Raw genomic sequence first — 23,301 nt, 5'->3', positions numbered from 1 at the left:
TGCTTTGTGACTGAGTTAACCCCGGTAACAACCTTCATCTCTCAAGACTTTGACTTCAAGCCAAGCCATGCACTGTTCTCAATTCTTCAGCCTCGTAGCTACGACTACTGTGGCAGGGGCACTCCTGCTTCAGGTTGATACCGGAAGTCCTGGCCATGAGTTAAGCCCTTTGCTCCACGGTCTTATGTTTGAGGACATCAGCAACAGCGGCGACGGAGGTACAGTTGACCCCTGGCCCATCAAACATAACAATTGGCTAAAACATGAAATACGGTGATAGGTCTCTATTCACAGCAACTAAGAAATAACGCATTTCAAGGCGGTGTGACTACCCTCGACCCCTGGACAGTTCATTATGGCGCGGCGGAAATTTCTCATGATGCCCAAACACCACTGACCGACGCCATCACTTCATCCCTCAAAATTACAATCCCCACCGGCGCGGGTGGATTTACTGGCGTTGCGAACCCTGGCTACAGAGGCATCATCGTGAACGGCGGATACTACAATACCACTTTCTGGCTTCGTGGTGATTTTCAGGGCGATGTCAAGATCCGCCTCCTAAGCAATGAGACTGATGTCGAACATGGCTGGGCTATCATTCCCGTCGACTCCAAGGCCGATTTATGGACACGATATGAAGCCGGATTCTGGACGACAGCCGCCGCCGATGGGAACAACCTCTGGGTTTTCGAGATCTTGGCCGAGACTCTGACTAGCGGAAGTATCAATCTTGGTTACCCGACCTTGTTTCCTCCTACTTTCAAAGGTAGAGAAAACGGCTTGACAGTCGATCTATCCGAAGCCCTCGTAAATCTCAAACCCCAGTTTCTGAGATTCCCTGGGGGCAACAACCTGTGAGTTGCCTTGGTATCCTTATCAAATACAAGTCCAAGATCCAATCACTGACTACTCATTATGCAGTGAGGGAGGCGGCCCGCATGACCGCTGGAAATGGAATGAAACAATAGGTTCTCTTGAATCTCGACCAGGACGTTGGGGTAGGGCCTCGTTGCACCTTGATGTTACTGCGATGTGAGGCAACCGACTGATGTTCTTGATACTTATATAGGGACTTGGGGATATGTCAACACTGACGGCCTTGGCCTCATGGAATACTTCCAGTGGTGTGAGGATATGTCCTTGGAGCCTATCCTGGACGTATGGGCCGGTCTCGGACTTGCGGGACTCCCACCATTAGTAGGAGACGAGCTTGAGCCGTATGTTGAGGACGCAATCCGTGAGATTGAGGTATTTTGTCTACCTACGTTACTACGCATCAGGTAGTCGTGCTGAACAACGTCTTAGTTCGTCATTGGTGACATCAACACGTCCGGCGGGGCACTTCGCGCGTCTCTCGGACACCCAGAGCCGTACCAGCTCAACTTCGTCGAGGTTGGGAACGAAGATAACCTCGCCGGCGGCTGTGAGTCTTACAAGCAGCGCTTTGTGCAATTTTTCGATGCTATCAAAGAAGCATATCCGCAAATAACTGTCCTTACCTCCACGTCTGACCGAGCCTGTCTGCCGAACCCAATTCCCGAAGGCGCATGGCTTGACTTCCACGACTACAATGTGCCGGAGAATTACATCAATGCATATGAATTTTATGACGACTGGGATCGCGCTCATCCCGTGTTTATCGGTGAATATGCCAGGTGGGGCGTCAAATGGTCCGACATGCGAGGTGCCTGCTCCGAGGCAGTCTATATGATGGGTTGGGAGCGTAACGCGGATGTGATCAAACTAGCTGCCTACGCACCAACACTACAGAATTACGACCCTGTAAACGGCCAATGGACGGTAAGATACCGATCCTCTCACCGTATATACATGTTACGCTGACTTGTCTTGGGTTAGCCCAACCTCATTCCCTTTACTAACAAACCCGATGGCATCGTTTATACTCCATCTTATCACGTCAAAAGGATGTTTGCTAACAACCATGGCGATGCTGTTGTCCCCGTTACAGCTGATGCAGAGCTCAACCCTGGTGAGTTCAGTTCGCTCACTACTCTCAAGCCTTTGATAGCAACTGACCGCGAAATTCTTGTTTAACTAGTCTGGTGGGCAGCGAGCATGAAAGGAGAGGGCCAAGTAATCGTAAAGCTCGCCAACTATGCTTCCAACTCGACCGAGATTCGCATACAAATCCCTGGAAAGGCAGACGTTAAAGGATCATTTACCTCAATCACTGCCAGTCCTGATGATGCTAACTCGGTCGAAAACCCCACGCTCGTTCCTGCGCCCGCTGTGCTGGAAGTTTCTGGAGACCCTCACGGTGTTTTTACAATCGAACTAGGGCAGTTCGGCGTTGGTGTACTCGCAGCCTGAGGTAGATTTACGTCAACGTAAACCACTTAGGAAGGACCATTGCGGTGATCTTGATGCAACAAGCGCGACCGTTGGTGATTAAGCTCATAGCGTCGGTTAAGCCATCATACGACGGTCTGAACTTCGATTCATTCTAAGATAGTTACGGATATGGTTAAATATTGTCCATAGACTGTCTTGGCCTATTATTTCATACAACAGCCCTTGCAAAATCTTTCCCAGGAGGTGTTGCGACGTGAAAGTGGCCAGTCAGTTAGAACGATTACATGGGTAGCTGATTTCAATCTTACCGACGGTCTAATTATCAATCCGTCCTGCAACGCCCAGTTCTGCCACCTGCTTTGTTAATCGTCATGCGGCTGAGGTGTGTGGGCGGGGAATGTCAAGTTTCAGCTCCATCTACGCTCTTGTGGGGGAATCATACGGACGAAGTTCGACCGAAGGCTACGCCTATTAAATTGAATTCTAAGCGTCCTAAAAATACTTGGTCAGAAGTCCAGCACGACGGCAAACCAACCCGCCAAATTCAAGTTTTCTTTTGGGCTTCCACGACTGGACTTTCATTCTTTCTCTACATCACGTGTCATCTGATACGACGAATCTCAACATGGTGAACATCGCCATTGCCGGAGGAACTGGCGGCGTTGGGCGTAGCATTGTGGATGCACTCAAAAATGATCCAAGACACACCACCATCATCCTCTCTCGTACGGTACGCCATGATCGTGCTTCCAAGAAGGCTTTTACCTTTCATAAATCCGTTTGTGCTTACAATAGTCATTCGTAAACAGGAAGCGGCAGAAGATAAAGCTGGAGTCCCTGTTCTGGTGGTTGATTACGACGACAGAACGTCCCTGCAGACGACCTTGGAAACCCACGAGATCCATACCGTGATATCAGCTCTAGCCCTCCACATCATTGGGGTTGGCCAGGCTCAAATCAACCTCATTCAAGCAGCCGACAAGAGCAATTTTACGCAGCGTTTCATTAGTAGCAGCTGGGCAGTTAAACCGTCGACTCAGTGAGTGAATTCTAGTCGCTGCATGCTTGTTTGAAAAGTATGAACCTACTTAACCAGAGTCTTTGTAGGTATTTGAGTCTTTTGCCACACGGGTTCCAGCACATTGCTTCTTACAGCGAGCTGGAAAACTCACGACTTGAATGGACAGCATTCAATTGCGGGTGGTTCCTCGACTATTACGCAATGCCCCATGTCGAGACCTACATTCCGCAAACAACCTTTGTTGTTGACATGGCCAACAGGCAGGCATCCATACCTGGAGATGGAAAACAAAAAATGACATTTACCTATACCAAAGACGTCGCCAGATTCGTCGTGGAAGCTCTCGATCTAGCCACATGGGAGCAAGACACATATCTCATTGGCGACGAAATGACCTGGGAAGAATTCATTGCAATTGCCGAAGAGGCTCGTGGAGGTGAAATCTAGTTCCCTAAAGTACATGCTGATCGACTTACTAATACTTTGATTGTTGATAGGGGAGAAGTTCCATGTCACATACGATAGCGTTCAGAAGCTCCAATCTGGCGAGATCACGGAGCTGCCAGGCCAGGTTGCTGCATACTCGTACTTCCCGAAACAGTGGGCTCAACGGCTATTCTCCACCTTTGGTTTCTGGGTCACTGAAGGCCTCTTCGATTTCCCAAAGGATAGAGCCCTGAATCAGGTATTCCCACACCTAAAGGTTACTGGAGTGAGGGAAATGCTTCAAAAGTCATGGGAAGGTCGATAGTGTCTCGGAAATGGCGTCGCAATGTTACCAAGGCCGCATCTCCAACTGTCTTTTCCCTCAACGTAGCTCAAAATTTATCAGTGCTCCACATTCATCACTGAGAATGGCCCAATCTCAAATGGAGTTCCTAGGATCGACGCATGCACCTCCCTGAATGAAGTGAACGTTTCATCGAAATACAGTAGATACCTCAATCGACTATGAGCTGTTGGTTCATGAAAACCGTGTGACTAGCTAAAAGGCTCGTCTACTTGATCAATTTCTCTCAAGTACATGTAATTATCAAGGTAGCAAGGTGGGGTGCCGGAGACATTGTCCCAGGTCGCCATCGCAGAACCCACGTTTTCAGATAAGGACATGTTGCTCATGTGTCGTTCTTCATCTTTGTTTGCTCTCGTATCGCGAGGGGGGCTGGAACCATTTGCATTACCGTAGTAATCAGGGACCTAATAAGTCCGGGACTAAACCTGGTCAGGTTGATATTGTATGGCTGATGGAATGGGAGTCTGGTATTCTAGGAAGCGCCATTGACAGTGGGGAGCATAGGCAAATTGTTTCAGTTGGCACAATCCCATAGGTCGCATCGTTAGTTTCCTAATTTGCATTTCATTTGCGTGGGCGTAAAGTTAGAGCTGACTGGCTTGAATTTCCCTCTGGATGAGATATGCGCACGACTAACATATTTCTTTCATCCTGTCAGTCCTCCGCTTCGGGCCCCGCGTCCGACGGTCAAATGTGACCAGGCGTGATTAATGATCATACCCCCGCTCGCCTTTGCCAAAGTCTTCCAATCCAAGGATCATTATCCCCATACCATAGCGCCCGAGTTGAAAGCGGCATTAACATTGCTCCGAGCCTAATTGCTATGGGCCTGAGTGGGGGTTCTTAGTACCAAGGTCGTCTTTCCTCGGTGGCCAAGTTGTTGTTGTTCGCCATTTGGTAACAGTTTTTGAAGATCAGCATGGATGGTGATTAGTTCCGACTGTATGGTTTGACTACCGATATAAGGTTGTGCGTTGAACGGACGAATGAACTTTGATTTTCTTTCCCTGTACTCGTAGTCTTTCTGTCAACTTGATAACAATTACGACCGCAGAACATGTGGCCACTACTGCCCACCTTCTTGACTTTTTTTCAGTATATCGTGGCCTTCGATACGACACCTAGAGTAACAATGGCTCCCTCAGAAAAGTTCAATTTTCACGTTCCTGACTCCAGGATCGAAGATTTCGCATCGCTCCTCTCTGCTTCAAAGATCGGTTCCGAAACCTGGTACAACAAACACAACAATAAGGACTTTGGAACTACCAGGAACTGGCTCGCTGAAGCAAAAGATGCGTGGCTTGAGCTTGACTGGCGAAAGCAAGAAGACCGTATTAACAGCTTCCCCAACTTCAACATCACCATTAATGACGTCGATGCTGGACCGACAAACATCCATTTCGTTGGTCTCTACTCCAAGAGAAGCGATGCCTTACCGCTACTCTTTCTGCATGGGTGGCCCGGATCTTTTCTCGAGTTTCTTCCGTTGCTCGACATTTTGAAAAGCAAATATACTCCAGAGACTCTTCCTTACCATGTCATTGTTCCCTCTCTGCCGAACTATGGACTTTCCGGTGGGCCAATCGATATTGAACTCACGCTTGAAACAGCGGCGAGGCTGATGAACGAGCTTATGATCACTCTTGGCTTCGACTCAGGCTATGTTGCCCAGGGCGGTGACATCGGCAGCTTCCTCGCCAGAATTCTGTCAGCGAATCACCCACAGTGCAAAGCCTTCCACAGTAAGTAATGTTGACTCCATACTTTCAGTGGGTGTTCAGATTTGTACTAACAGTCAGGCAGTCAATATGCTTGCTCCATCATCCCAGGATGAGCTTCTTACTACGGTCAACATCACCGAAGCTGAGGCACAGCACGTACAGCGAATGCTGAACTTTAGCGCTACCGGGTCGTCATATATTCTGGAACACGGTCTAAGACCCTCGACGATTGGCCTCGTCCTATCATCAAGCCCACTTGCCATGTTGGCCTGGTAAGCTCCATGTCACGGCTTGGCTTGCAAGATACTGTCGTTGGCTAACATTATCTAGGATTGGCGAGAAGTTCCTTGAGTGGCCTGATTCCCGTTATCCACTTTCTCTTGACACAATTCTCACTATGGTGAGCTTTTACTGGTACACAGACACTTTCCCAAGAAGCATGTATCCCTATCGTGCTCTCGCGGGCGCAGCAGCAGCAAATGTCCTTTTTTCTGTTTCGACGTCTAAAGAAAAGCCATTTGGCTATTCGGGTTTTCCAGCAGAGAACATTCTCTTGCCGAAAGCGTGGGCTGAGAAGGCCTATCCAAATCTTGTGTTTTACAAGCGCAATGACAAGGTATGCCCGACTCCATCAATACCTCTTGTGTTCATGTTGTACATCTAACTTTTAAACTTACACAGGGGGGGCATTTTGCGGCATTAGAGCAGCCCAGCATCTTCTTGCAGAATATTGAAGAGTTTCTAGCGGTTGCTCGACCACTGATCGGGCTTTGATGGTTTGGCGTGCAGGTCTGTGAGGTCGTCCACTTATGGGCGTGCTTGATCAGAGGATTGAACTACGAATTATCTCGTGTTAGTGATACGCCTCATCACAGTGGCACAGTTCATTCTGGGTCACCAATGCCTTCCGAAAGTCAAAATATTGATGGAATTTGAACCTATGCTAGATTGTCTGTCCTTGTTGTTCCAATTTGATGTCTTCAAACTCGCTATCCTGGCGGGACTATACAACTGCGATTCCCGTAATGTCACCCAACTCGGAAAATAATACAGTCTTCTTGTACGTTTTCGTATCAACAGAGTAGACGCCGCCGGCAAGGTCTGTCACGTAAGCTAGCCCATTCCGCTGGTCCAACGATAGACCAATGGTTTCGTGTAGTCGTATTGCCAGAGTTTCCTGTTTCTCGCCATCAGGCATCATGGCTCGATTAAGTGTATTACCAGCAGGAGGATCTCCCCGATCTGTCCAATATAGCGCGCCACTTTCCTCGTCGATGTCGAGATCAATTGGTTCGGGAAGCTCGCCGATCACCATCTCGATTTGATGGAGTCGGTCTTCGAAAGAGGCACGTATAGGTGCGCGGAAGATCCGCCCTTGGTTGCCCTTGGATGGTCCTTTCTGTGTCCAATAGAAGACGTTTTGCTGTTCGTCTACAGCAATGCCAACGCACCACTTTCTTTGATCCACCCTCTCTTCATCGGTGTTGCCGGTTGAGATGAGGACCTCGACATCAGACCCATCGAAGTTGGACCGCATGACCTTCATACCCTCCCGGTCGCACCAGTACAGCTTCATGCTCTGCTTGGCGATAGTGATTTGCTTCGGCGTGAAGACACCAACGGTACCTGCTGACACAATGATTTGTCGATTTGAACCATCCAAATTGGCGCGCTCGATTGAGCCGTCGTTGGACTTCAAGCTAGATCCCATGTTGGTCCAGTACATATGACCTTTGGCATGATCAATCACAATCCCGTCGGGCAGAGTTACCATGTTGTCGACTACTGTTCGAAGGTCGCTTCCGTCTGTTAGACATGATAAGATGCGCCCCCGGCGACTCTGGGGAGGGTGAGATAGGTCGGTGTCGAGGATGTAGAGGCGTTGTTGGATTTGAGAGCCCATGTCGCCGGCCCAACGAGGGTTACAATTAAGGTGTCGGATGGCAATACAGCAAGTTAAGATAGTCAGTTGATCAAAAAACTTGGATCGATCATCTTTTCAGAATCAGATATATGACCAAGAACTTGTTTTATGACCTGGCACTCCCTGCGTGGGGGCGTATGTGTTTTGATGAAAGCCTTCGAATCATTAGATGAAGTGGACAAGTTTTCGTTTTCGTTGTATCTTCATTGCCCTGCTTTGCGCGTCGATTCGCCTCTCGGCCACTCCTGTATTCCCGATAAAGTCGGTATTCGCACTTCGGTCTTCGTGACACGCGCATAGTGTTATTGTGTCCACACTGTTGTCATGTAACACGGACCCGACCTCTTCTGAACGGGATTGATTCCGCACTGGTCAGGGAGCCTCCCCTTCAGCTAATCTGGTATCCACCCCCTGTTCCGCCCACATGGCACCCCGGTAGAGAGGCCATTGTCGTTTGGTAGAATCGGCAGATCACTGTTACTAACGAAGAATAGATCGACTAGCAAAGAACGTGGCATACCAAACACTCGGATTCCATTGCGCCTGAAAACTTGCGCGAGTAGCCTGGGCTTTTGGCACTCGGCGACTGTATGATTGTTCATTCAACCCATTTAGGCATTTACTCAAGCTGCATGCTCTGGCTCAGTAAAGCCGAAATGACGAATCATTTGTATTATCAAGTCTATGCTGAGCATATCTAAGGACAAGGTCTGGATGGAAAGTTACGAAAAGCTCGCATGCAGTGACTCAACGCTCCATGCTACTCTGCGACCGGGTTCTTGCTTGTTTCTGCATAGCTATCCCACTCTTTCCTTACGTTCAGGAGTCGTACCAACTCCTCATCTCGCTGCTTCACGAGTTGTTTGTAAGCCCTGTCATCCACGGCCTGCCTCGTTCCTGAGACCCATTTTTGCCTCAATTCTTCCGTGACTTGAGGATCTTCAGGTGCGTACCAAGACATCAGGGGACTCAGCAAATGATCCGCCATGTACTCGATTCCGCCTTTACCGCCTCCCAAGTGCATTAACATGTTCGGACCCATGACGCCCCATCGAAGACCGGGGCCATAACTCATTGCTTTGTCAATGTCCTCAACCCCGGCAACGTCCTCCTGCAGTAGGTACATGACCTCTCTCATCAAGGCTGCCTGGAGACGGTTGGCGACATGACCGACAACTTCCTTTTTAACGTGCACTGCCTTTTTCCCCATCTTTTCGTAAAACTCCATGGTGGTACTGGTAGTTTCAGATGATGTCTGCCCACCGGCGACTACCTCCACAAGGGGGATGAGGTGCGGAGGGTTGAAAGGATGGCCAACGACGCATCGTTCAGGCCGGCTTGGTTTATCCATTCCAAGCTGTATACTTGAACAAGTCAGGCCACTGCTGCTCGTAGCAATGATCGTGGTTGGCCGAACAATGTTTGCCATGTCGTTGAACAATTTCCGCTTGAAATCCAGTTTCTCCGGCCCGTTTTCTTGCACAAAATCGGCGTCCACGAGAGCCTCCGTCATGTTCGTCGTGAAGGAAATGTCTTCCGCTTTCGCTGTGGCATTCTTGACGAGACCCAGCGTCGAAAGAATAGGCAGGGCGTCAGTGACAAGGGATCGAAGGAACGTTTCGGCAGCAGGGTTGACATCGAAAGCCGATACTTGGAGGCCCTGTGCTAGGAAAAGAGCAGCCCAAGAGGCTCCAATAGAGCCACAACCAACAATGGCGACCTTTTGAATATGTGACATGTTCAAGGATAAGATAAAAATGAAGACAGGGGAGTTCTTTCGTAAAATTTAGAACGGCGTGGGTTTTGAAGAGGCTGCTATGTTGCAGTATCTTGGTTCAATGAGGGTTGGGTGTTACAGTTGATTAAGATTGCCAGATTGAGAGAAGCAGGATGGAGCAACGTAGTCGCCGGGGGGAAAGGTGAAGTCTGACATTTATGGTAAAAAGCAGCATAGCAAGCATCTATAGATTACCTGCAGTGGCTGATCTTGGAAACGAAGCCAGCATCATGAAATGAAGAGATCGGGTCATCGTGGGTACATACAACAAAGACCTGCTTGTCGGCGCCTCCGAGAGGGAGAAGAAGATCACCGGGCCGATGTTGGGGCTCAAAGTCTCGAACTCCGAAGAGTTGAACTGTGGAGAGCCCACAATGCCGACGAGTGGACACCGATGAAGATACCGTTTTACGGGGGAACGGGCATAATTCCGCGCGCGGAATCAGAGTGGCGGGTCCGCGACTCACGCGCCAGCTCCGGATCGCCAGAGCTTGGCTCTCCCGGCCCCCACGTTACTGCCGCTAAATATTCCAGAAAACTTCTATTCTGTTGAAATGGATTCCCACAAGTTGGACCATGACTCTGTTCCAAGAGAAACCAGGTGAACATCACACCGACACGGAATACGGAGTGGCCAATGCTGATCTCCTTGCAGACTCAACGTCATTTTCGCTACGTAAGCAAGTACCAGCCATTCTAATAATCCTGGCTTTTGCTCGAGACCTCGGCCTCGAACTCCGGCTTTCGCGTTGATATCGCACCCGGTATGTGGACCCCATTCCCGCAGCATTCGGCTCACACTGGGCATCGATATGAGTCCGAGCAACGTCATTTTTCTCCGTCTTCTTCCCCACAACCTCGGCCTCGTGCTGCATATTCCCGCAATGCTCTATGGGGCCAAATTTTCGACAGCGGTCACACCACGTCAGTTTGCGGTCCTTCCGAAATCCCTGGTGTTACCTTCCGCTCTACATCCGCGAGGTTCGTCGTTGGCAACCGCATATTCCTTGAGGCGAAGGCTGTTGAAGAACACCATATTTATATCTACCACCCTCCTGGCCAACCGACCTTTTCTCTTCATCAACACATTCACATACCACATTCGAAAGGCTCCATCCCGAACCAATACAACTCCATACACCCTGTTCAGACTCGTACACTCCATAATTATCAAATTTGCCCGTCACTATGCCATCAGAAAGGATTCCCGATGTTTACGGTCCGGGCACTTTCACAGACAAGACCTTCACTCCCGTACCCGAAGACACCGAGCGGATCTTTCGTCTCATAGCAAGCCAAACTCCGGGCTTCACTCAAGATGAGCGTCTTCTTTCCAGAGTCACATTTACCGGAGAGGCGTACCCCGTCATCCCCGGCCCCATCAAGGCAGTCTCCGTCGCTGCCGCCCTTCACGCCATGACCGGCGTGCTTGCAAATGAAATTCTAGCCATCCGCGGCGTCAATAAGGAGGACAGACTGATATCTGTCAACACCACACACGCAGCTATCTGGTTTGGCTGTATAGCCACTGCGTTCCTCGATGGTGTTGATGTTGTCAGCATGGTCAAGCAAGGCCAGCTCAAGGGCCTTCTGCCTGATTGGGAACGGGGTTGGACCGACACTCCCCTCAAATACCGTGCGACTGGCCTCTACCCAACCAGCAATCCTGAAGTATGGTATTCTCTTCACGGCAGCATGAACGCTGATCCAGTCCTGCGATCTATCGGCGTCGACCCATCAGCACCAATCAGCTCCAACGACGAGGCGGCCGCGCACATTGCTGAGCGCACCTTAAAGCTTAGCCCAGAGAAAATGGAGATCACAAATCTCTTAAATGGATTTTGCGGCAGTATCTGCTTCACTCCCAAGCAGTGGCGCGACTCTGAGATGGGACGGTCCCTTTCTAGGCACCCTCTAGTCAATGTAAAGAAGCAGGAGCAGACGATGCCCACACCGCCGATCGCGTTTCCGCCTCTCAGCCCCAACGACAAACGACCCTTGGCAGGGGTCAAGGTTGTGGAAATGACCCGGGTTATCGCTGGGCCAGAGATTGGGACCATTCTTGCTTCATACGGCGCAGATGTAATTCGCGTCAACCCTCCCCACCTTCCGGACATCAACATCATGCAGCTATCATTGAACGCTGGTAAGCGCACGATCGCCATCGATCTGCGAAAAGAGGAGGATGCTTCAATTCTCAAATCGCTCGTTTCCGACTGCGATGTGTTCATCCAGGGGTTCCGCATCAATAAGATGCCCAAATTTGGCCTTGGGCTGAATGATCTCTTGAAAATGGCTGGTGATCGTGGCCGAGGAATCGTGTATGTCACCGAGAACTGCTATGGACCGGACGGATATTATGCCGAGCGACCCGGCTGGCAACAAATCGCCGATGCTGCGGCTGGCTCTGCCTATGTTACAGGAAGATCTTTGGGACTTCCGAATAACGAGGCTGTTCTTCCTAGCTTGCCCATTTCCGACATGTCCACCGGTGTCTTGGGCGCGGTTGGCGCAATGCTAGGACTGAAGCGGCGCGCGACTGAGGGGGGAAGCTACTACTCACACGCCAGTCTCGTGGGCGTTAACGCCTATGCCCTCACCGAAGAGGTCGGCCTCTACCCTGAAAGCACTGTGGCAGAATGCAAGCAGCGCTTCCAATGGGGTGAAATGAGAGGTGCTCATCATGTTCTGGATCTTTTAGTGACTGTCTGGAATGGATGGACCAAAGTTCTTGGTGACCTTTTCAACCCTGAAGGCGAATGGTTCCAGAGCTTTGATTCAAGTGCCTTCGGCAGGAAGCGCTTGAGTATTTTGAGACCGGTGGTCAAGTTTGAGGGAGAAAAGGAAATATCCCCCGAATGGAAAACTCCGAGCGTGCCGTACGCCTTCGAGAAGGCCGAATACGTCAGGTTTCGTTGAACAAATGTTTGTAATAATCGCATCTCAAAATACTAGTAGATCCATACCACATATACGCAAACTCCTTGAAAAAGCAACGTGACACAGCTGATATAGCTGCTGTTTGAATACTGTTTGAAGGTCTTCGTATAGGTAGCGTAAGACCCTTCGAGAATTAAGAAGATATCGTCACATCCAAAGTTTCGAAAGTAAGGTTCGTAATGAGCCAGCTTACAGTTTACTTTCTCCCAAACGAAGAAGATCGTGGTTTTCAAGTGTGTCTTTCTCAAAGCCAAATAAGGACTGATTCAACATGGCAGCCGAGATTTCTCTAACCCCAATACTTGGTAATGACACAGTCCACCACAATGCACACGCAACAGCCATCTTCAGGAAGTCGTTAGGTGCTGTTATCAGTCCAGGTTTGACGATACAGGCATCGGGTTGTGATTCATGCTCTTTAGCGAGAGCCAAGACCGCAGCCTCAGTTTTTCCCTGTCATACAAACGCGTCAGAGATGAAGTAGAATGGATAAAGTGGTACATGTATCTCAATGTTACAAGTCAGAGCCAGTGTTGGAGTCTCACTGAGAATGGGGAGGGCGGGAATAATTGACACACCCGCAAAAGTGAGTACTCAGGCCTGAAGCTCGGAGTTTTGGACTGGTCTCTCTCTGTTTTGGCACCACTCATGTATATGAAACGGAATGGTGTGTTCTTGTCGTTATTAGCCGTCGAGGAGCCACGGGCTTCCAGCATTGCTCGTAACCCGGCGAGAGGTGATTCGTAACAAACTCGACAAATCTCATTCCAGTCATATAATGTCGATTTCGAGGGTGTGATAGCCACGGTCCTATTGCCCCACGGAAGATCACTTTTAGCACAAACTCCAATTCAAGTTTAGAGCATATAGAACAAGCGTACCAGATACATGCACCAGCAGTGGCGAACTCTGCTTTAGTTTCGACAGAGTACTGGTCGTAACCTTCAACAACAATATTTCTCAGCTTTGAGTGATCGGAATCGGGGCTGCATTCTGCTTGTATCCCCAGCGGTTGTCGAGTAAGAGCAATGACTGTCTTTATTGCAGGGATACGAAGACTCTGTTTAAGCAACTCCGTTCCTACGAAGCCGCTTGCACCAGATATGATGAGCTTCATATCGATCTAAGTGCTGGATTATGAAGCAAAAGCCGGTCCGTAAAGACGAATACGACCCGAGGGGAGCTGTCGGTGGCTTTTGACGGCTACAAGATGTCATTCACAAAAGACCATCATCATGACTTAGGATCCGACATAGAGGCGCAAGCGGACTTATATACTCGATGATCTCACTCGTCATGCCCAATCCTTTGCATGCCATCCTACACACCCTTTAATCAATGATGTTTGCAGGTTCAGAGTGGATACGAGTAAGCACTAAGATGAAATACGTTGTGGCGTAGTTGAACAGGGCAATGAAGTAGATTAGTGATTCCTGATACCGTCACAGGAAGAACTTTTGTACTTAGCTTTGTCACAGAGCTCCCCCCTCAAAAGGTGAATGTATCTTGCAACTTGAAGCAGGTACCGGATGGTGGTGATGGTGGGGTGCTTTTGTATGTAGGCATGTGTGAACTAGGTGTGTTATACATCAACTCGGTTGGTGGGGTTCTTGATTTCCTTGCGAAGCCTTGGGTCCAACTGAATATATAGGAAGTAAATATGGAAGTTCGAGACCTGGTTCTATATTGTGGTTCATCAACCCTCTACTAGATTGCTAACTGAAGTAAGAGGTAGGGGGCCGCTCAAAGCCTTGACTGAACTAGCAAAAGTTGAATCCCAGCAAATCGTTCGAGTGACAATTGTTAAGGGCATTCTGATACTCCGGGATTCCACCCATGAAACTCAAAGCTTCACGCTGTTTTCCAGGAATGTTGCCGCCCATGTACCAGGTTGTCTTGTTGTGTGATAAAAGCGTTGCGTTACAGAAGTCGGCTGTCAAACGTCCCCATTTCTGTTCGGCTGCGGGCTGAGGATCGATTCTTGATAGACCCCTGTCTCGTAGACGAACTAGTGTCTCGATGATCCAATCACTTTGTATTTCCGAGATGACTGGCCCGATAGCAGTTGCGGTCGGACTCTGTGGCCCGTACAGGAAGAACAGGTTCGGGAAACCCGAAGTCGTCATACCCAGGTATGTGCGAGTTCCAGTTTTCCACATTTCGTTCAGTGACCTGCCTTTCAGACCACGGAAGTTGACTCTGCTGAAGCTTCCCGTGATGGCGTCAAAGCCCGTTGCGAGGATCAAAGCGTCAAGCTCATGGACAGTGCCATCCTCCATCCTCACTTCATTTGTTAGAATCTGGTCTATGGGATTTTTCTTTAAGGCGACGAGGCTGACATTATTTCGGTTGAAAATCTCGTAATAGTTTTGCTCAAGGGATGGCCGTTTCGTGCTAAATGGGTAGGGCGGGTTCCTTGGAGCGAGGTTCTCGATCAATTCAGGGTCGTCCACGTGTAACCTCTGCCGAACTTTGTCCCGCCAAAAGTTGTAGAACAGGTGGTTCGCTTCCAGGTTTGTCATAAAGTCTGAGTAATTGCCATGAGTAGGCGCGAATCCGCCCTCCTCCCAGAGACTTTCAAAGAGGAGTTGCTGCTGCTCAGGTGTGTCATCCATGGCCTTCCTGGTCACCACTGGGTATGTGAAGCCGGCCCTAGACTTCTTCATTCGGGGAAAAAGGTCTTCATAGCCACTCTTATCTGGCTCTCCATCCACCGACAACTTCTGCCTCATCGGCATGGTACAATTTGGTGATCGCTGGAAAACAACGAGCTTCTCAGCGACTGGGCCTATCTCCTGAACCAGCTGAACGCCAGTGGCCCCTGTCCCAATGATGCCGACGCGTTTGCCGGAAAGATCCAATGGTTCGTGAGGCCAATGAGCGGTATGAAACAATGATCCATCGAAGCTGTCAAGACCATTCAGATCAGGAATGTATGTCTTGGCGGCAAAACCCATCGCGGGTAGCAGGAAGCGAGCTGACATAAGTTGGCCATGGTCGGTGGTAACATTCCAACGGTTGGTGTGTGCATCGAATGTTGCATCAGTGACCCTCGCGCCGAAAGTGATGTCCCTACTAAGATCCCACTTACGGTCAACGAATTCGAAGTATCGGAGAATCTCAGGCTGACTGGGGTACTTCTCTGTCCAAGTCCATTCTCTCCAGAGCTCAGGATCAGAAAACTCATAGAAAGGCGTGGCAGTGTCGACACGGGCGCCGGGGTAGCGATTATGCCACCAAACGCCTCCCAATCCGTGGCCTTCTTCAATGACCTGGACTCGGAATCCCTGTTTGCGTAGGTTGCGAAGAAGGTAACATCCGGCAAACCCTGCACCAATGATGATAACGTCCGAATGCAGTTCTTTGGTGTGTGACGGCATTGTCAAATCGAAACTTCCAGCTCCTCAGGGTGTAGGAACGTGATGGCTATGGAATTGTCTGAGGAAGTATCGAGGAATTATCATCATTATAAGAGTCTTATTTATATTAATGCTGCCTGTTGTACCACAATCGTATCGACGAATACATTTGTTGTTGTGCTGCGTCCTACACATCAACGCCAGTGTCGCCAATGGTAGATACACTCGATCACATCTCCCTGCATCTACATTATCAGCCAGTGTTTCACGGCTTTGCCATCCGATAGTTAAGGCACAGAGTGTTTGTAGTATGCCAAGTAATCAACTAGATGACAAACTTTCCTGGGGGCGCTCTCCCTTCCCTGACTATCATCGGATGCGTTTCCCGTAGCGGCACTCAGGTTGTGGAGGGAAGGTCCATCAATCCTTCAACAGAAGACATGCGTCGTAAACGGACAAAGGGCAGGAGTATCTCGCATATTGACTTGGCGCATACCGCCGGCGGGATAACATGCCACTTTCTAATTGCCGATGATAACGACCGGCCGGACAAGTTCTGCTATCTATCTTAAAGCAGGAAGTAACGTGATGTGGATTTCGCGGATTACCACAACACATAAGACGGGTCCCCGATTTCCCGCCTTCCGATTGACCATGATTTACCATCCGCTTTCCAATCGTCCGCCACAGATTCAGTCTTCCTGACCGGCTGTACGATGTCGCATTTTACACCAGCCTTTCCCATCAGCAAAGATGACAAGTTGGGGGATGAAAAGACTGGCATGGAAGACCTACAACCCACACGTAGTATTGTTGTGGGTCAGGTCAAAGACGACCGAAACGGCGAGTTCCACAGGTCCATTTCTCCACGTCAGATTCACGTCAGTCTTTACTACACACGAGAAGCCATTGCCGAATGTTCAACTCACTATGACAATAGATTATCTCTCTTGGCTCCAACATTGGAAGCGGCGTCTTTATCGCAACCGGCAAGGCTTTAGCTACTGGAGGCCCCGGCAATATGGTTATTGCATATTTTTTGGTCTGCAGTTGTGTTTGGGCCGTCCTTCAATCACTTTCCGAAATGACAATTGCTTTCCCGGTATCCGGTAACTATATAGATTACGCTGACCGCTGGGTCGATCCAGCATTGGCGTTTGGTGCTGGGTTCGCTGAATGGCTTGGTGAGTGAAGCAAAAGGCGATCCTGATTGAGACCTTGCTGTCACTAACATTCGAGAAGGATGGGCTGCGATAGTAGCAGCCGAAGCAGGATTCTTCCACGTTCTCCTTCGTTTCTGGGCTCCAGAATCATTTCCACAAGCAGCAACTAGTAAGTCTCACGCATATACGTTCAATCTGAATGCCACCTACCCTACTTGGCGTCGAATTGAAGCTGATTTTCCTCAATAGTTTCTTTGTTCTTATTCGCGTGCTTCGTCATCTTCCTTCTTCCCAACAAAGCCTTCGCCTGGTTTGAATATGTCACGTCCATACTTAAAATCTTTCTCTTCCTGATCATAATAATACTCTCACTAGCGTTGGTACTTGGAGCCGGGCCAAACGGTTATCTGCACCGAGGAGAAACCTGGACAAGGCTCCCGCCATTCCTCAACGGATTTGCCGTAAGCACTGACATCAGTTCTTGGCAATGAACTTGGATATAGCTAATATCTAAGTACATGTGTATAGGGATTCGCGAATTGTGCCCTATTAGCAACATGGGCCGTTGGTGACCAAGTTTTCGTAGGCATCATGGGCGGCGAGGCCGATAGTCCTCGTTTCTCAATGGCCCATGCAACAAAGCTCGTCCCTTTCCGAGTCAACTTCATTTACATGCTTAGTGTCATATTCATCACAATTTTGGTACCCTCGGACGATGAAAGGCTGCTGGGTGGCAGTAGTGTTTCTGCATCTCCTTTTGTTATCGCTGTAGAGAGCTCTGGAATTCGTGGCATATCCTCGCTCTTGAATGCTGGGATGATGTGTGGAGTTCTAGCAATCGCCGCCGAATCAGTATACTTGTCGTCTAGAGTCCTGCGCTCTATGTCACATCAGAAAATCATCTCAGGTCGCCTGGCCAGAGTCGACGACAAGGGTCGACCGAGGCTGGCGCTGCTCGTGACGTGCGTCGTTGCCGCTATGCTGTCGTACATACAGCTGTCGGGTAAGTTTCATGAGACTGAAAGCTGAGTGTTTTGATTGCATATGCCTGCTAAGAAACTTATAGGGGATGGTATCAAGGTCTTGAACTGGTTGGTTTCGATCACCAGTGCGTCTTTCTTCACCAATTGGATCATCATTTCTTTCACCAATTGGCGATTCAGATGTGCCATCAAGGCACAAGGGGACCTTCTATTTTCGCAGACATATGCGTGGGAATCATATGCATGGCCTTTGGCTCCTGCCTGGTTAATGCTCGTTTCATTGATTCTACTGGCTTCGTGTCTAGCCTGCGGCATCAACCCTATCGTAAGTGATTTCGGATTCCGATGCAAGATATCGTTGATTTCTTATCTCTTCTCACTTCTGTGCCGCGAAGAGGCTGACCAGCCTATCTTAGGGTGGCGGAGGTTTCACGGCGGAGAACTTTTTCCAATACACCATCGGACTCATTCTCATCCTCGGTGCAACGCTTGGATACAAGGTCATTTACAGAACACCCTGGCGTGATCCAAGTACAGCAGACTGCATCACTGGTCGGCGAGAGCTGTCAACTGAGGAGATAAAGCAACTAGACGAATATTACAAGCAGCCGAAGATCAGAAGATTCTTCAGCTATGTACAGTTGTGGTAAGCCCATGGGCTAAACAAAGCTTGTGATTGATAGCAGAGGAGTGTCTATGCTAGATCGATCTAGGGAGTGGTCAAACAACCACCTTATCTTGAAGTTCAATCGTTTTGTGTATAAGGCCCCTTAGCCTTCGAACATAGCTAAACGAACTTGGTCACCTATATAGTTTTCCCAGGTTAATCACTTATACGTGGATTTGAGCCATGATGCAATCAGTCATATTGGAACCACCTAGATAGTAAAAGTTGGGCGACTGAATGTACTCATTTGCCTATCATACTTCATGCAGTAACCGAATCGAGATTCTATTTGTCGGCTTGATGTAAAGTGAGGCACGCCCAGCAAGCCGTCCGGTAAATTTGCGTGGCACAGCGAAATTTAGAACAACCACAGTATCGCAAGCCTCTTTGTCTTTCATTGTCAACGGCTTCGGATTCGGGCATATGGACACACAGTTGGCTGTTGAAGATGCCGTAGTATTAGATATTCGATATTGGTCGGCTTGGGAGCCAAAACCGCCAAGGTATCGTTGATTGGCGCCCAGCAATTGATGAGATATCGTGGAGACCGACAGGTTGTTGGGTGTGGAAGGACTGCCGGTTTTCGGATAGACTTACCAGTCTCGTCGTGGGGGGGTTGAAGCGGGTGGTGATTTTCGGGAAACGCATCCGATTTCCCATTGCAGGACACTGCTCTGGTCTACGGAACCAGTTCCCGGTGGCTGTTTTGCCGACTGCTCCCCCGCACATTGCATCTGTTGCACGATCGAGGCACGAAGCTTTCGCAATCGTGATGACAAGCAATCCTTGTCGATCGCGCTGGAACATCGTCGAAGCAAGGTACAAATATCTTGATGGTCACAAACTAGTCGGGCTGACTGACCCATTCATCACCCTATCGCCAACAACGTCTCCCTCACCTAGAGTTCCTGTTCCTTACAATGGCATCGTCTCCAATCTCCCCAGAGACCTTCCATGTCCCACCCACCCCTCATTCCCCGAATTCCAAATTCCCTGTCATTGTGTATAGAAACGCGCTGGAGAACAAAACAGTGGAAGGCGCTTTAGAGGCGATCAACACCTCGGAGTGGGTCAAAGGGGGTCACTGGAAGATCGCCAACGAAACACTCGCAGCTACTCCCCATTATCATTTGACAACACACGAGGCGTATACTGTCTTACATGGCAGCGGCACGTATGTTCTTGGAAAATCTCCTTTGGACGCAGACACCGATGAGCTCGGCAACCCTGTGGGTGTCGAATTTGTTGCTCGTGCTGGGGACGTCTTTGCATGGCCAGTAAGTTACTAAAAACCGACAGAAGCCGATCAGGACCTGGGCTGCTTACGCCAACTTCTTTATTTTAGGCAGGAGTGACGCACTTTGTTAGGGAATCTGAGGATGATTATGAGATAATTGGGTTCTATGCTTTGGTAAGGACTACCTAAACATCGCTTCCAATTATACGTTATGTGCATAAGAAGCTGACGAGGTTTTAAGACGGGGTTCAACTCTAGGGAAGAGCCTTATGATATGGAGTATGCATTGGATTCGGTTCGGGAAACAGACGAGAAACGGGGAAGGTGCGAGAAGGTCCCTGGTCCGATTAAGGATCCGTTATACGGAGAAGGAGGGCCGATGCCATCTCTGTGGAAGAAGAATGATTCTTGATCTTTGCAGATATGTGTTGTGCGCAAGCAAGACATCGTAGGCGGGAAAGGGTCCCAAGGAGTCTGAACAGACATGTTTTCACTTGACCAAAATGCACACTATTTCCGACTCATGGCCACTGTATTTCCCCTAGGCAATATTGAGATGTCTCTTAGGTCTGATTGACTCGCGGCTGTCTACTAACCTTCAGCTACGGGGAAATCCCAGCTCAAGCTCTCAGGATCCAGCGAGTTAGCGATATCGATCAGAAGGTCTGTGCTAAGCTCGGCTTCCATCGCCAGGCTTTGCTCGAACTCCAAACCTAGGGCCTGGTCTGTTGAATATGCTCCAACATCATTTGTAGAGGCAGTACGCTGTGTTCCATGAACTTGGGTTGGGACTTCTTCGTCTACACTGAGATGGTGAAGATAATTATTAAGCTGCCTCAGTTCAGATGATATCATTCCTGCGATCTTACTACCATGAGAGCTCATTTCTTCGAGGATGAGGAACACCCGTTGGGACCACGCTGCTTGGTCGGAAATCAGAGTCGGGTCAATAGCTGCAGCCATAGACATGGCAACTGCAGCTGTTGATGTAGCATCCAGATCAAACGTTAGGAAGCTTTCTGTGATCCGTCGAATAAGCTACTTCTTCTTGTAAAGAATGATTGAGCAACTTACCCAGTAAACCATGACTCAACAATCTCAATAAAATCTTGATTATCTGTCGCGAAGAATCCGTGCAAACCTGTAGTAAGCTTCTGATGCTATCGGAATGCAACCACTGCATCAGCACTGATTCAGATTGCCCGAGTTTGGACTGTAGGAATATGAATAATAGCGGCCTAGTGGTTAGAACGATGCACTTCGTACACGCCAAATTAGCATTTAGCATTTCCTCTATACCAAAGTTTGATGTCTTCATACTTGGTGGTACTGGAGATGCAAATGTGCCGAGACACGAGAGACTCCTGATGTGTTCTCACTGGAGTCTATGTCAAACAAATCATGGAGATCGGTGGCGAGGCCTGCTATACTTTGGAGAACAGCCTTTGTGGCACCCAAGTAGCGACTGTCGAGCTGTCCTTCAATGCCATAAACAGCTAGTGCAAGATGTTAGCCACCAGAGCGATGGTAGTAAGCTCAAGATGAGTACATGACTCTTCGCCTTACTCTGATGGATCTGCCCCAGTACCTGCGCCAACTTGATCTGTATGTGCAAAGCGCTGGTTCTTTGTGCTTGCTCGTAAAGTATGGGGAACGGTGTGCAGACGCATTCATCCGAGATGAACATAGGCACTCCCATAAGTGCTGACATTTGACGCTCCAAGACATATATTGTCCACCATACTAGCCTGCACCTCTGAACGTATGTCTCGTCTAGGTGGTGGCTCTGCATCTCGGTATGTAGGCCATGTTCGAACGCTGTGCTAAGTGCTTGTCCAATCTGGGAGAGGTTGATCAGAAGCTGAGGTCAGAAATAGAGGCATGGCTCACCAACATATCGATAAGCAGCGGGCCGACAACTTATGCAGTGGAGATACAGCGAGGTACAACAAAGTACCTGCATCCTTTCTATGTAGTCACACTCGAAGAAGGTGAAGTCCGGCATAAGCTTCATAGCTTGCACAAACAGGTCTGCTCCAGGAGGTTGGTGTGACTTTGATGTCTGTACAATAAACGCCTTGCCGAATGCTAAGAGAATGAGATAGTGAACAAACCACAGTCGGGGGACCTTTGACTGATCCGCGGCACTTGCATGGAATGTGGCAAAATGCTTCATGAAACTGTCCTCTTCAAACAGATAGAACAGCCGGCAGCAGTGAAACTTGACGGAATTAATCAGATAGATTGCAAAATCCTGAGTTGGCAAACTGGCAAGGCTGAAATCATCCCCGAGAGATGAGATTCGGCCTCCATCCCACCTCAAGTCGTAAACCTTTCCGTCAAAGAATAGGTTCTCTGGGGATAAGGCAGTGCCGGTGATTGCTTCATGGGTCATAGATAAGACCCGTCGATTGAAAGCCCAATTGGAAGACGTTCCCATAAATACTGATTAGGCAAGCATCAGCGTACTGCGCCGGAGGAAACTGGCGCCTCAGACGTACCGGGAGTACCACTAGGACCAGGAACCCAGTCTATCGTATGGAACGCTAGTGGATTTGTGAGTGGTGCCTCGTGTGTGGGCACATGAACGCCAAGAGATGAAGCGAGTACAGTCGAAGATGAGGGCGTAATAGGAAAAATGGTTCCCACTGTTCGGTCCTGTGTCGAAAGATAACTTTCAGTGGCGTCGTCTGCGTTTTCGACTGTAGTATCTGTTAGTATCTGGTCTTGAGCGTAAATACTGAATGAATAGCCTGCTCTAACGAGTTTTGTCGTTTGATTGTTGATTCAATGGCGGGTCTTGTGAAACCATCAAAGATGCTCGCCGCTCGGATGAGGCCAGCTTTTCTTGCAAGTCGCTGATATACCTAGAGCCATTTCGTGAGTGAACCGAGTAGTCTGATATCAGAAGTAAGTCGACCAGACTGGAGTTTTACCTCCTGGTGACCACCACCTTTTGCGACTCGTCAGGAAAGACGCAATCCTGCTCTCTCTTGCTGCATTGTTGACAGGGGTCTGAGCCCGAGCATTTAATCTTTTGGTCGCGGCATCTTGTGCAGCTTCGCAGCCGAAGAATCGTCAACAAACATGACCGGTCAAGTCCCGTTGACAGGAGCAGCCATGATAACTTACGCTTTCGGTGTGCGCCTTTTCGAGGCACGGTTTCTCCCAACACCGGTCCTTGCTGACATTGCGGGCTCAATTTGCTTTGGCTTTGGCAGTCATATGAACAACACTGCGTAGGAGAGCTACTTGAAGTTCGCGTAAGAACAAAAGGAAGACGATGATATGATGACTCGAAGATAATAGATGCGATAAATGGGCGGCTTTGTGGGTTGGGTTCCTTTATCTCGGAGGATAACGCCCCCACTTGACATGTATCCGACTATGCGTCCCCACA

At 49.1% G+C, this 23,301-nt stretch overlaps 10 protein-coding genes across 10 annotated transcripts; 6 read left to right on the top strand and 4 right to left on the bottom strand.

Annotated features, from left to right (window-relative positions):
• Positions 1–67: 67 nt before the first annotated feature.
• On the top strand, positions 68–2,334 carry BDP55DRAFT_551540 (Arabinosidase A; the record flags this gene model as incomplete). Its single annotated transcript, XM_060569121.1, has 7 exons — positions 68–218; positions 281–857; positions 925–1,001; positions 1,073–1,251; positions 1,309–1,803; positions 1,861–1,993; positions 2,063–2,334. 7 exons carry the CDS (start codon positions 68–70, stop codon positions 2,332–2,334), a joined length of 1,884 nt encoding a protein of 627 aa, XP_060429873.1.
• A 506-nt stretch (positions 2,335–2,840) lies between these two features.
• BDP55DRAFT_662544 (uncharacterized protein) lies at positions 2,841–4,197 on the top strand. The gene is made up of 4 exons (XM_060574816.1): positions 2,841–3,046; positions 3,126–3,355; positions 3,424–3,773; positions 3,835–4,197. The coding sequence occupies exons 1-4, from the start codon at positions 2,942–2,944 to the stop codon at positions 4,086–4,088; spliced, it is 939 nt and encodes a 312-aa protein (XP_060429872.1). The 5' UTR covers positions 2,841–2,941; the 3' UTR covers positions 4,089–4,197.
• Positions 4,198–5,155: 958 nt separating this feature from the next.
• On the top strand, positions 5,156–6,754 carry BDP55DRAFT_609615 (epoxide hydrolase). The gene is made up of 4 exons (XM_060571160.1): positions 5,156–5,872; positions 5,934–6,123; positions 6,182–6,467; positions 6,533–6,754. Exons 1-4 carry the CDS (start codon positions 5,188–5,190, stop codon positions 6,623–6,625), a joined length of 1,254 nt encoding a protein of 417 aa, XP_060429871.1. The 5' UTR covers positions 5,156–5,187; the 3' UTR covers positions 6,626–6,754.
• Positions 6,755–6,854: 100 nt separating this feature from the next.
• BDP55DRAFT_703873 (3-hydroxyacyl-CoA dehydrogenase) lies at positions 6,855–9,903 on the bottom strand (the record flags this gene model as incomplete). The annotated part of the gene is made up of 3 exons (XM_060577982.1): positions 8,593–9,903; positions 6,884–7,832; positions 6,855–6,862 (listed from the first exon to the last, which is right to left on the bottom strand). The coding sequence occupies exons 1-3, from the start codon at positions 9,511–9,513 to the stop codon at positions 6,855–6,857; spliced, it is 1,878 nt and encodes a 625-aa protein (XP_060429870.1). The 5' UTR covers positions 9,514–9,903.
• Positions 9,904–10,740: 837 nt separating this feature from the next.
• On the top strand, positions 10,741–12,471 carry BDP55DRAFT_693594 (CoA-transferase family III domain-containing protein; the record flags this gene model as incomplete). Its single annotated transcript, XM_060577241.1, has 1 exon — positions 10,741–12,471. One exon carries the CDS (start codon positions 10,741–10,743, stop codon positions 12,469–12,471), a length of 1,731 nt encoding a protein of 576 aa, XP_060429869.1.
• Positions 12,472–12,675: 204 nt separating this feature from the next.
• On the bottom strand, positions 12,676–13,688 carry BDP55DRAFT_715098 (putative nucleoside-diphosphate-sugar epimerase). The gene is made up of 3 exons (XM_060578290.1): positions 13,374–13,688; positions 13,071–13,302; positions 12,676–12,945 (listed from the first exon to the last, which is right to left on the bottom strand). The coding sequence occupies exons 1-3, from the start codon at positions 13,607–13,609 to the stop codon at positions 12,682–12,684; spliced, it is 732 nt and encodes a 243-aa protein (XP_060429868.1). The 5' UTR covers positions 13,610–13,688; the 3' UTR covers positions 12,676–12,681.
• Positions 13,689–14,170: 482 nt separating this feature from the next.
• Positions 14,171–15,762, bottom strand: BDP55DRAFT_662535 (uncharacterized protein). The gene has a single exon (XM_060574815.1). It carries the CDS (start codon positions 15,474–15,476, stop codon positions 14,253–14,255), a length of 1,224 nt encoding a protein of 407 aa, XP_060429867.1. The 5' UTR covers positions 15,477–15,762; the 3' UTR covers positions 14,171–14,252.
• Positions 15,763–16,527: 765 nt separating this feature from the next.
• Positions 16,528–18,946, top strand: BDP55DRAFT_662532 (amino acid permease/ SLC12A domain-containing protein). The gene is made up of 7 exons (XM_060574814.1): positions 16,528–16,732; positions 16,792–17,035; positions 17,094–17,183; positions 17,264–17,475; positions 17,543–18,017; positions 18,081–18,322; positions 18,414–18,946. The coding sequence occupies exons 1-7, from the start codon at positions 16,568–16,570 to the stop codon at positions 18,645–18,647; spliced, it is 1,662 nt and encodes a 553-aa protein (XP_060429866.1). The 5' UTR covers positions 16,528–16,567; the 3' UTR covers positions 18,648–18,946.
• A 638-nt stretch (positions 18,947–19,584) lies between these two features.
• On the top strand, positions 19,585–20,313 carry BDP55DRAFT_631568 (uncharacterized protein; the record flags this gene model as incomplete). The annotated part of the gene is made up of 3 exons (XM_060572298.1): positions 19,585–19,941; positions 20,010–20,075; positions 20,143–20,313. The coding sequence occupies 3 exons, from the start codon at positions 19,585–19,587 to the stop codon at positions 20,311–20,313; spliced, it is 594 nt and encodes a 197-aa protein (XP_060429865.1).
• A 179-nt stretch (positions 20,314–20,492) lies between these two features.
• Positions 20,493–23,247, bottom strand: BDP55DRAFT_742537 (fungal-specific transcription factor domain-containing protein; the record flags this gene model as incomplete). The annotated part of the gene is made up of 9 exons (XM_060580467.1): positions 23,034–23,247; positions 22,838–22,960; positions 22,665–22,768; positions 22,403–22,603; positions 21,796–22,346; positions 21,456–21,741; positions 21,222–21,397; positions 20,976–21,192; positions 20,493–20,920 (listed from the first exon to the last, which is right to left on the bottom strand). The coding sequence occupies exons 1-9, from the start codon at positions 23,090–23,092 to the stop codon at positions 20,493–20,495; spliced, it is 2,145 nt and encodes a 714-aa protein (XP_060429864.1). The 5' UTR covers positions 23,093–23,247.
• Between the last annotated feature and the right edge of the window lie 54 nt (positions 23,248–23,301).

The sequence above is a fragment of the Colletotrichum godetiae genome (genome assembly GCF_030913485.1).
Source record: "Colletotrichum godetiae strain CBS 193.32 chromosome Unknown BDP55scaffold_19, whole genome shotgun sequence".
Lineage (NCBI taxonomy): Eukaryota > Fungi > Ascomycota > Sordariomycetes > Glomerellales > Glomerellaceae > Colletotrichum > Colletotrichum godetiae.
The sequence above is the reverse complement of the archived record's forward strand: the minus strand, read 5'-3'. Positions and strand labels throughout refer to the sequence as shown.

What these genes read in the sequence shown, in the direction of transcription:
- BDP55DRAFT_662544 (XM_060574816.1), top strand. Translation starts at nt 2,942, where the DNA reads ATGGTGAACATCGCCATTGCCGGAGGAACTGGCGGCGTTGGGCGTAGC. An exon ending in CCATCATCCTCTCTCGTACG is followed by an intron (nt 3,047 to 3,125) that starts GTACGCCATGAT and finishes ATTCGTAAACAG; the next exon opens with GAAGCGGCAGAAGATAAAGC. An exon ending in TGCCGAAGAGGCTCGTGGAG is followed by an intron (nt 3,774 to 3,834) that starts GTGAAATCTAGT and finishes GATTGTTGATAG; the next exon opens with GGGAGAAGTTCCATGTCACA.
- BDP55DRAFT_609615 (XM_060571160.1), top strand. Translation starts at nt 5,188, where the DNA reads ATGTGGCCACTACTGCCCACCTTCTTGACTTTTTTTCAGTATATCGTG. An exon ending in ACAGTGCAAAGCCTTCCACA is followed by an intron (nt 5,873 to 5,933) that starts GTAAGTAATGTT and finishes ACAGTCAGGCAG; the next exon opens with TCAATATGCTTGCTCCATCA. An exon ending in TTTACAAGCGCAATGACAAG is followed by an intron (nt 6,468 to 6,532) that starts GTATGCCCGACT and finishes AAACTTACACAG; the next exon opens with GGGGGGCATTTTGCGGCATT.
- BDP55DRAFT_715098 (XM_060578290.1), bottom strand. Translation starts at nt 13,609, where the DNA reads ATGAAGCTCATCATATCTGGTGCAAGCGGCTTCGTAGGAACGGAGTTG. An exon ending in ACTGCTGGTGCATGTATCTG is followed by an intron (nt 13,303 to 13,373) that starts GTACGCTTGTTC and finishes GTGGGGCAATAG; the next exon opens with GACCGTGGCTATCACACCCT. An exon ending in CTGAGTACTCACTTTTGCGG is followed by an intron (nt 12,946 to 13,070) that starts GTGTGTCAATTA and finishes TTTGTATGACAG; the next exon opens with GGAAAAACTGAGGCTGCGGT.
- BDP55DRAFT_662535 (XM_060574815.1), bottom strand. Translation starts at nt 15,476, where the DNA reads ATGTCAGCTCGCTTCCTGCTACCCGCGATGGGTTTTGCCGCCAAGACA.
- BDP55DRAFT_662532 (XM_060574814.1), top strand. Translation starts at nt 16,568, where the DNA reads ATGTCGCATTTTACACCAGCCTTTCCCATCAGCAAAGATGACAAGTTG. An exon ending in ATTTCCACAAGCAGCAACTA is followed by an intron (nt 17,184 to 17,263) that starts GTAAGTCTCACG and finishes TTTCCTCAATAG; the next exon opens with TTTCTTTGTTCTTATTCGCG. An exon ending in GTCGTACATACAGCTGTCGG is followed by an intron (nt 18,018 to 18,080) that starts GTAAGTTTCATG and finishes AGAAACTTATAG; the next exon opens with GGGATGGTATCAAGGTCTTG.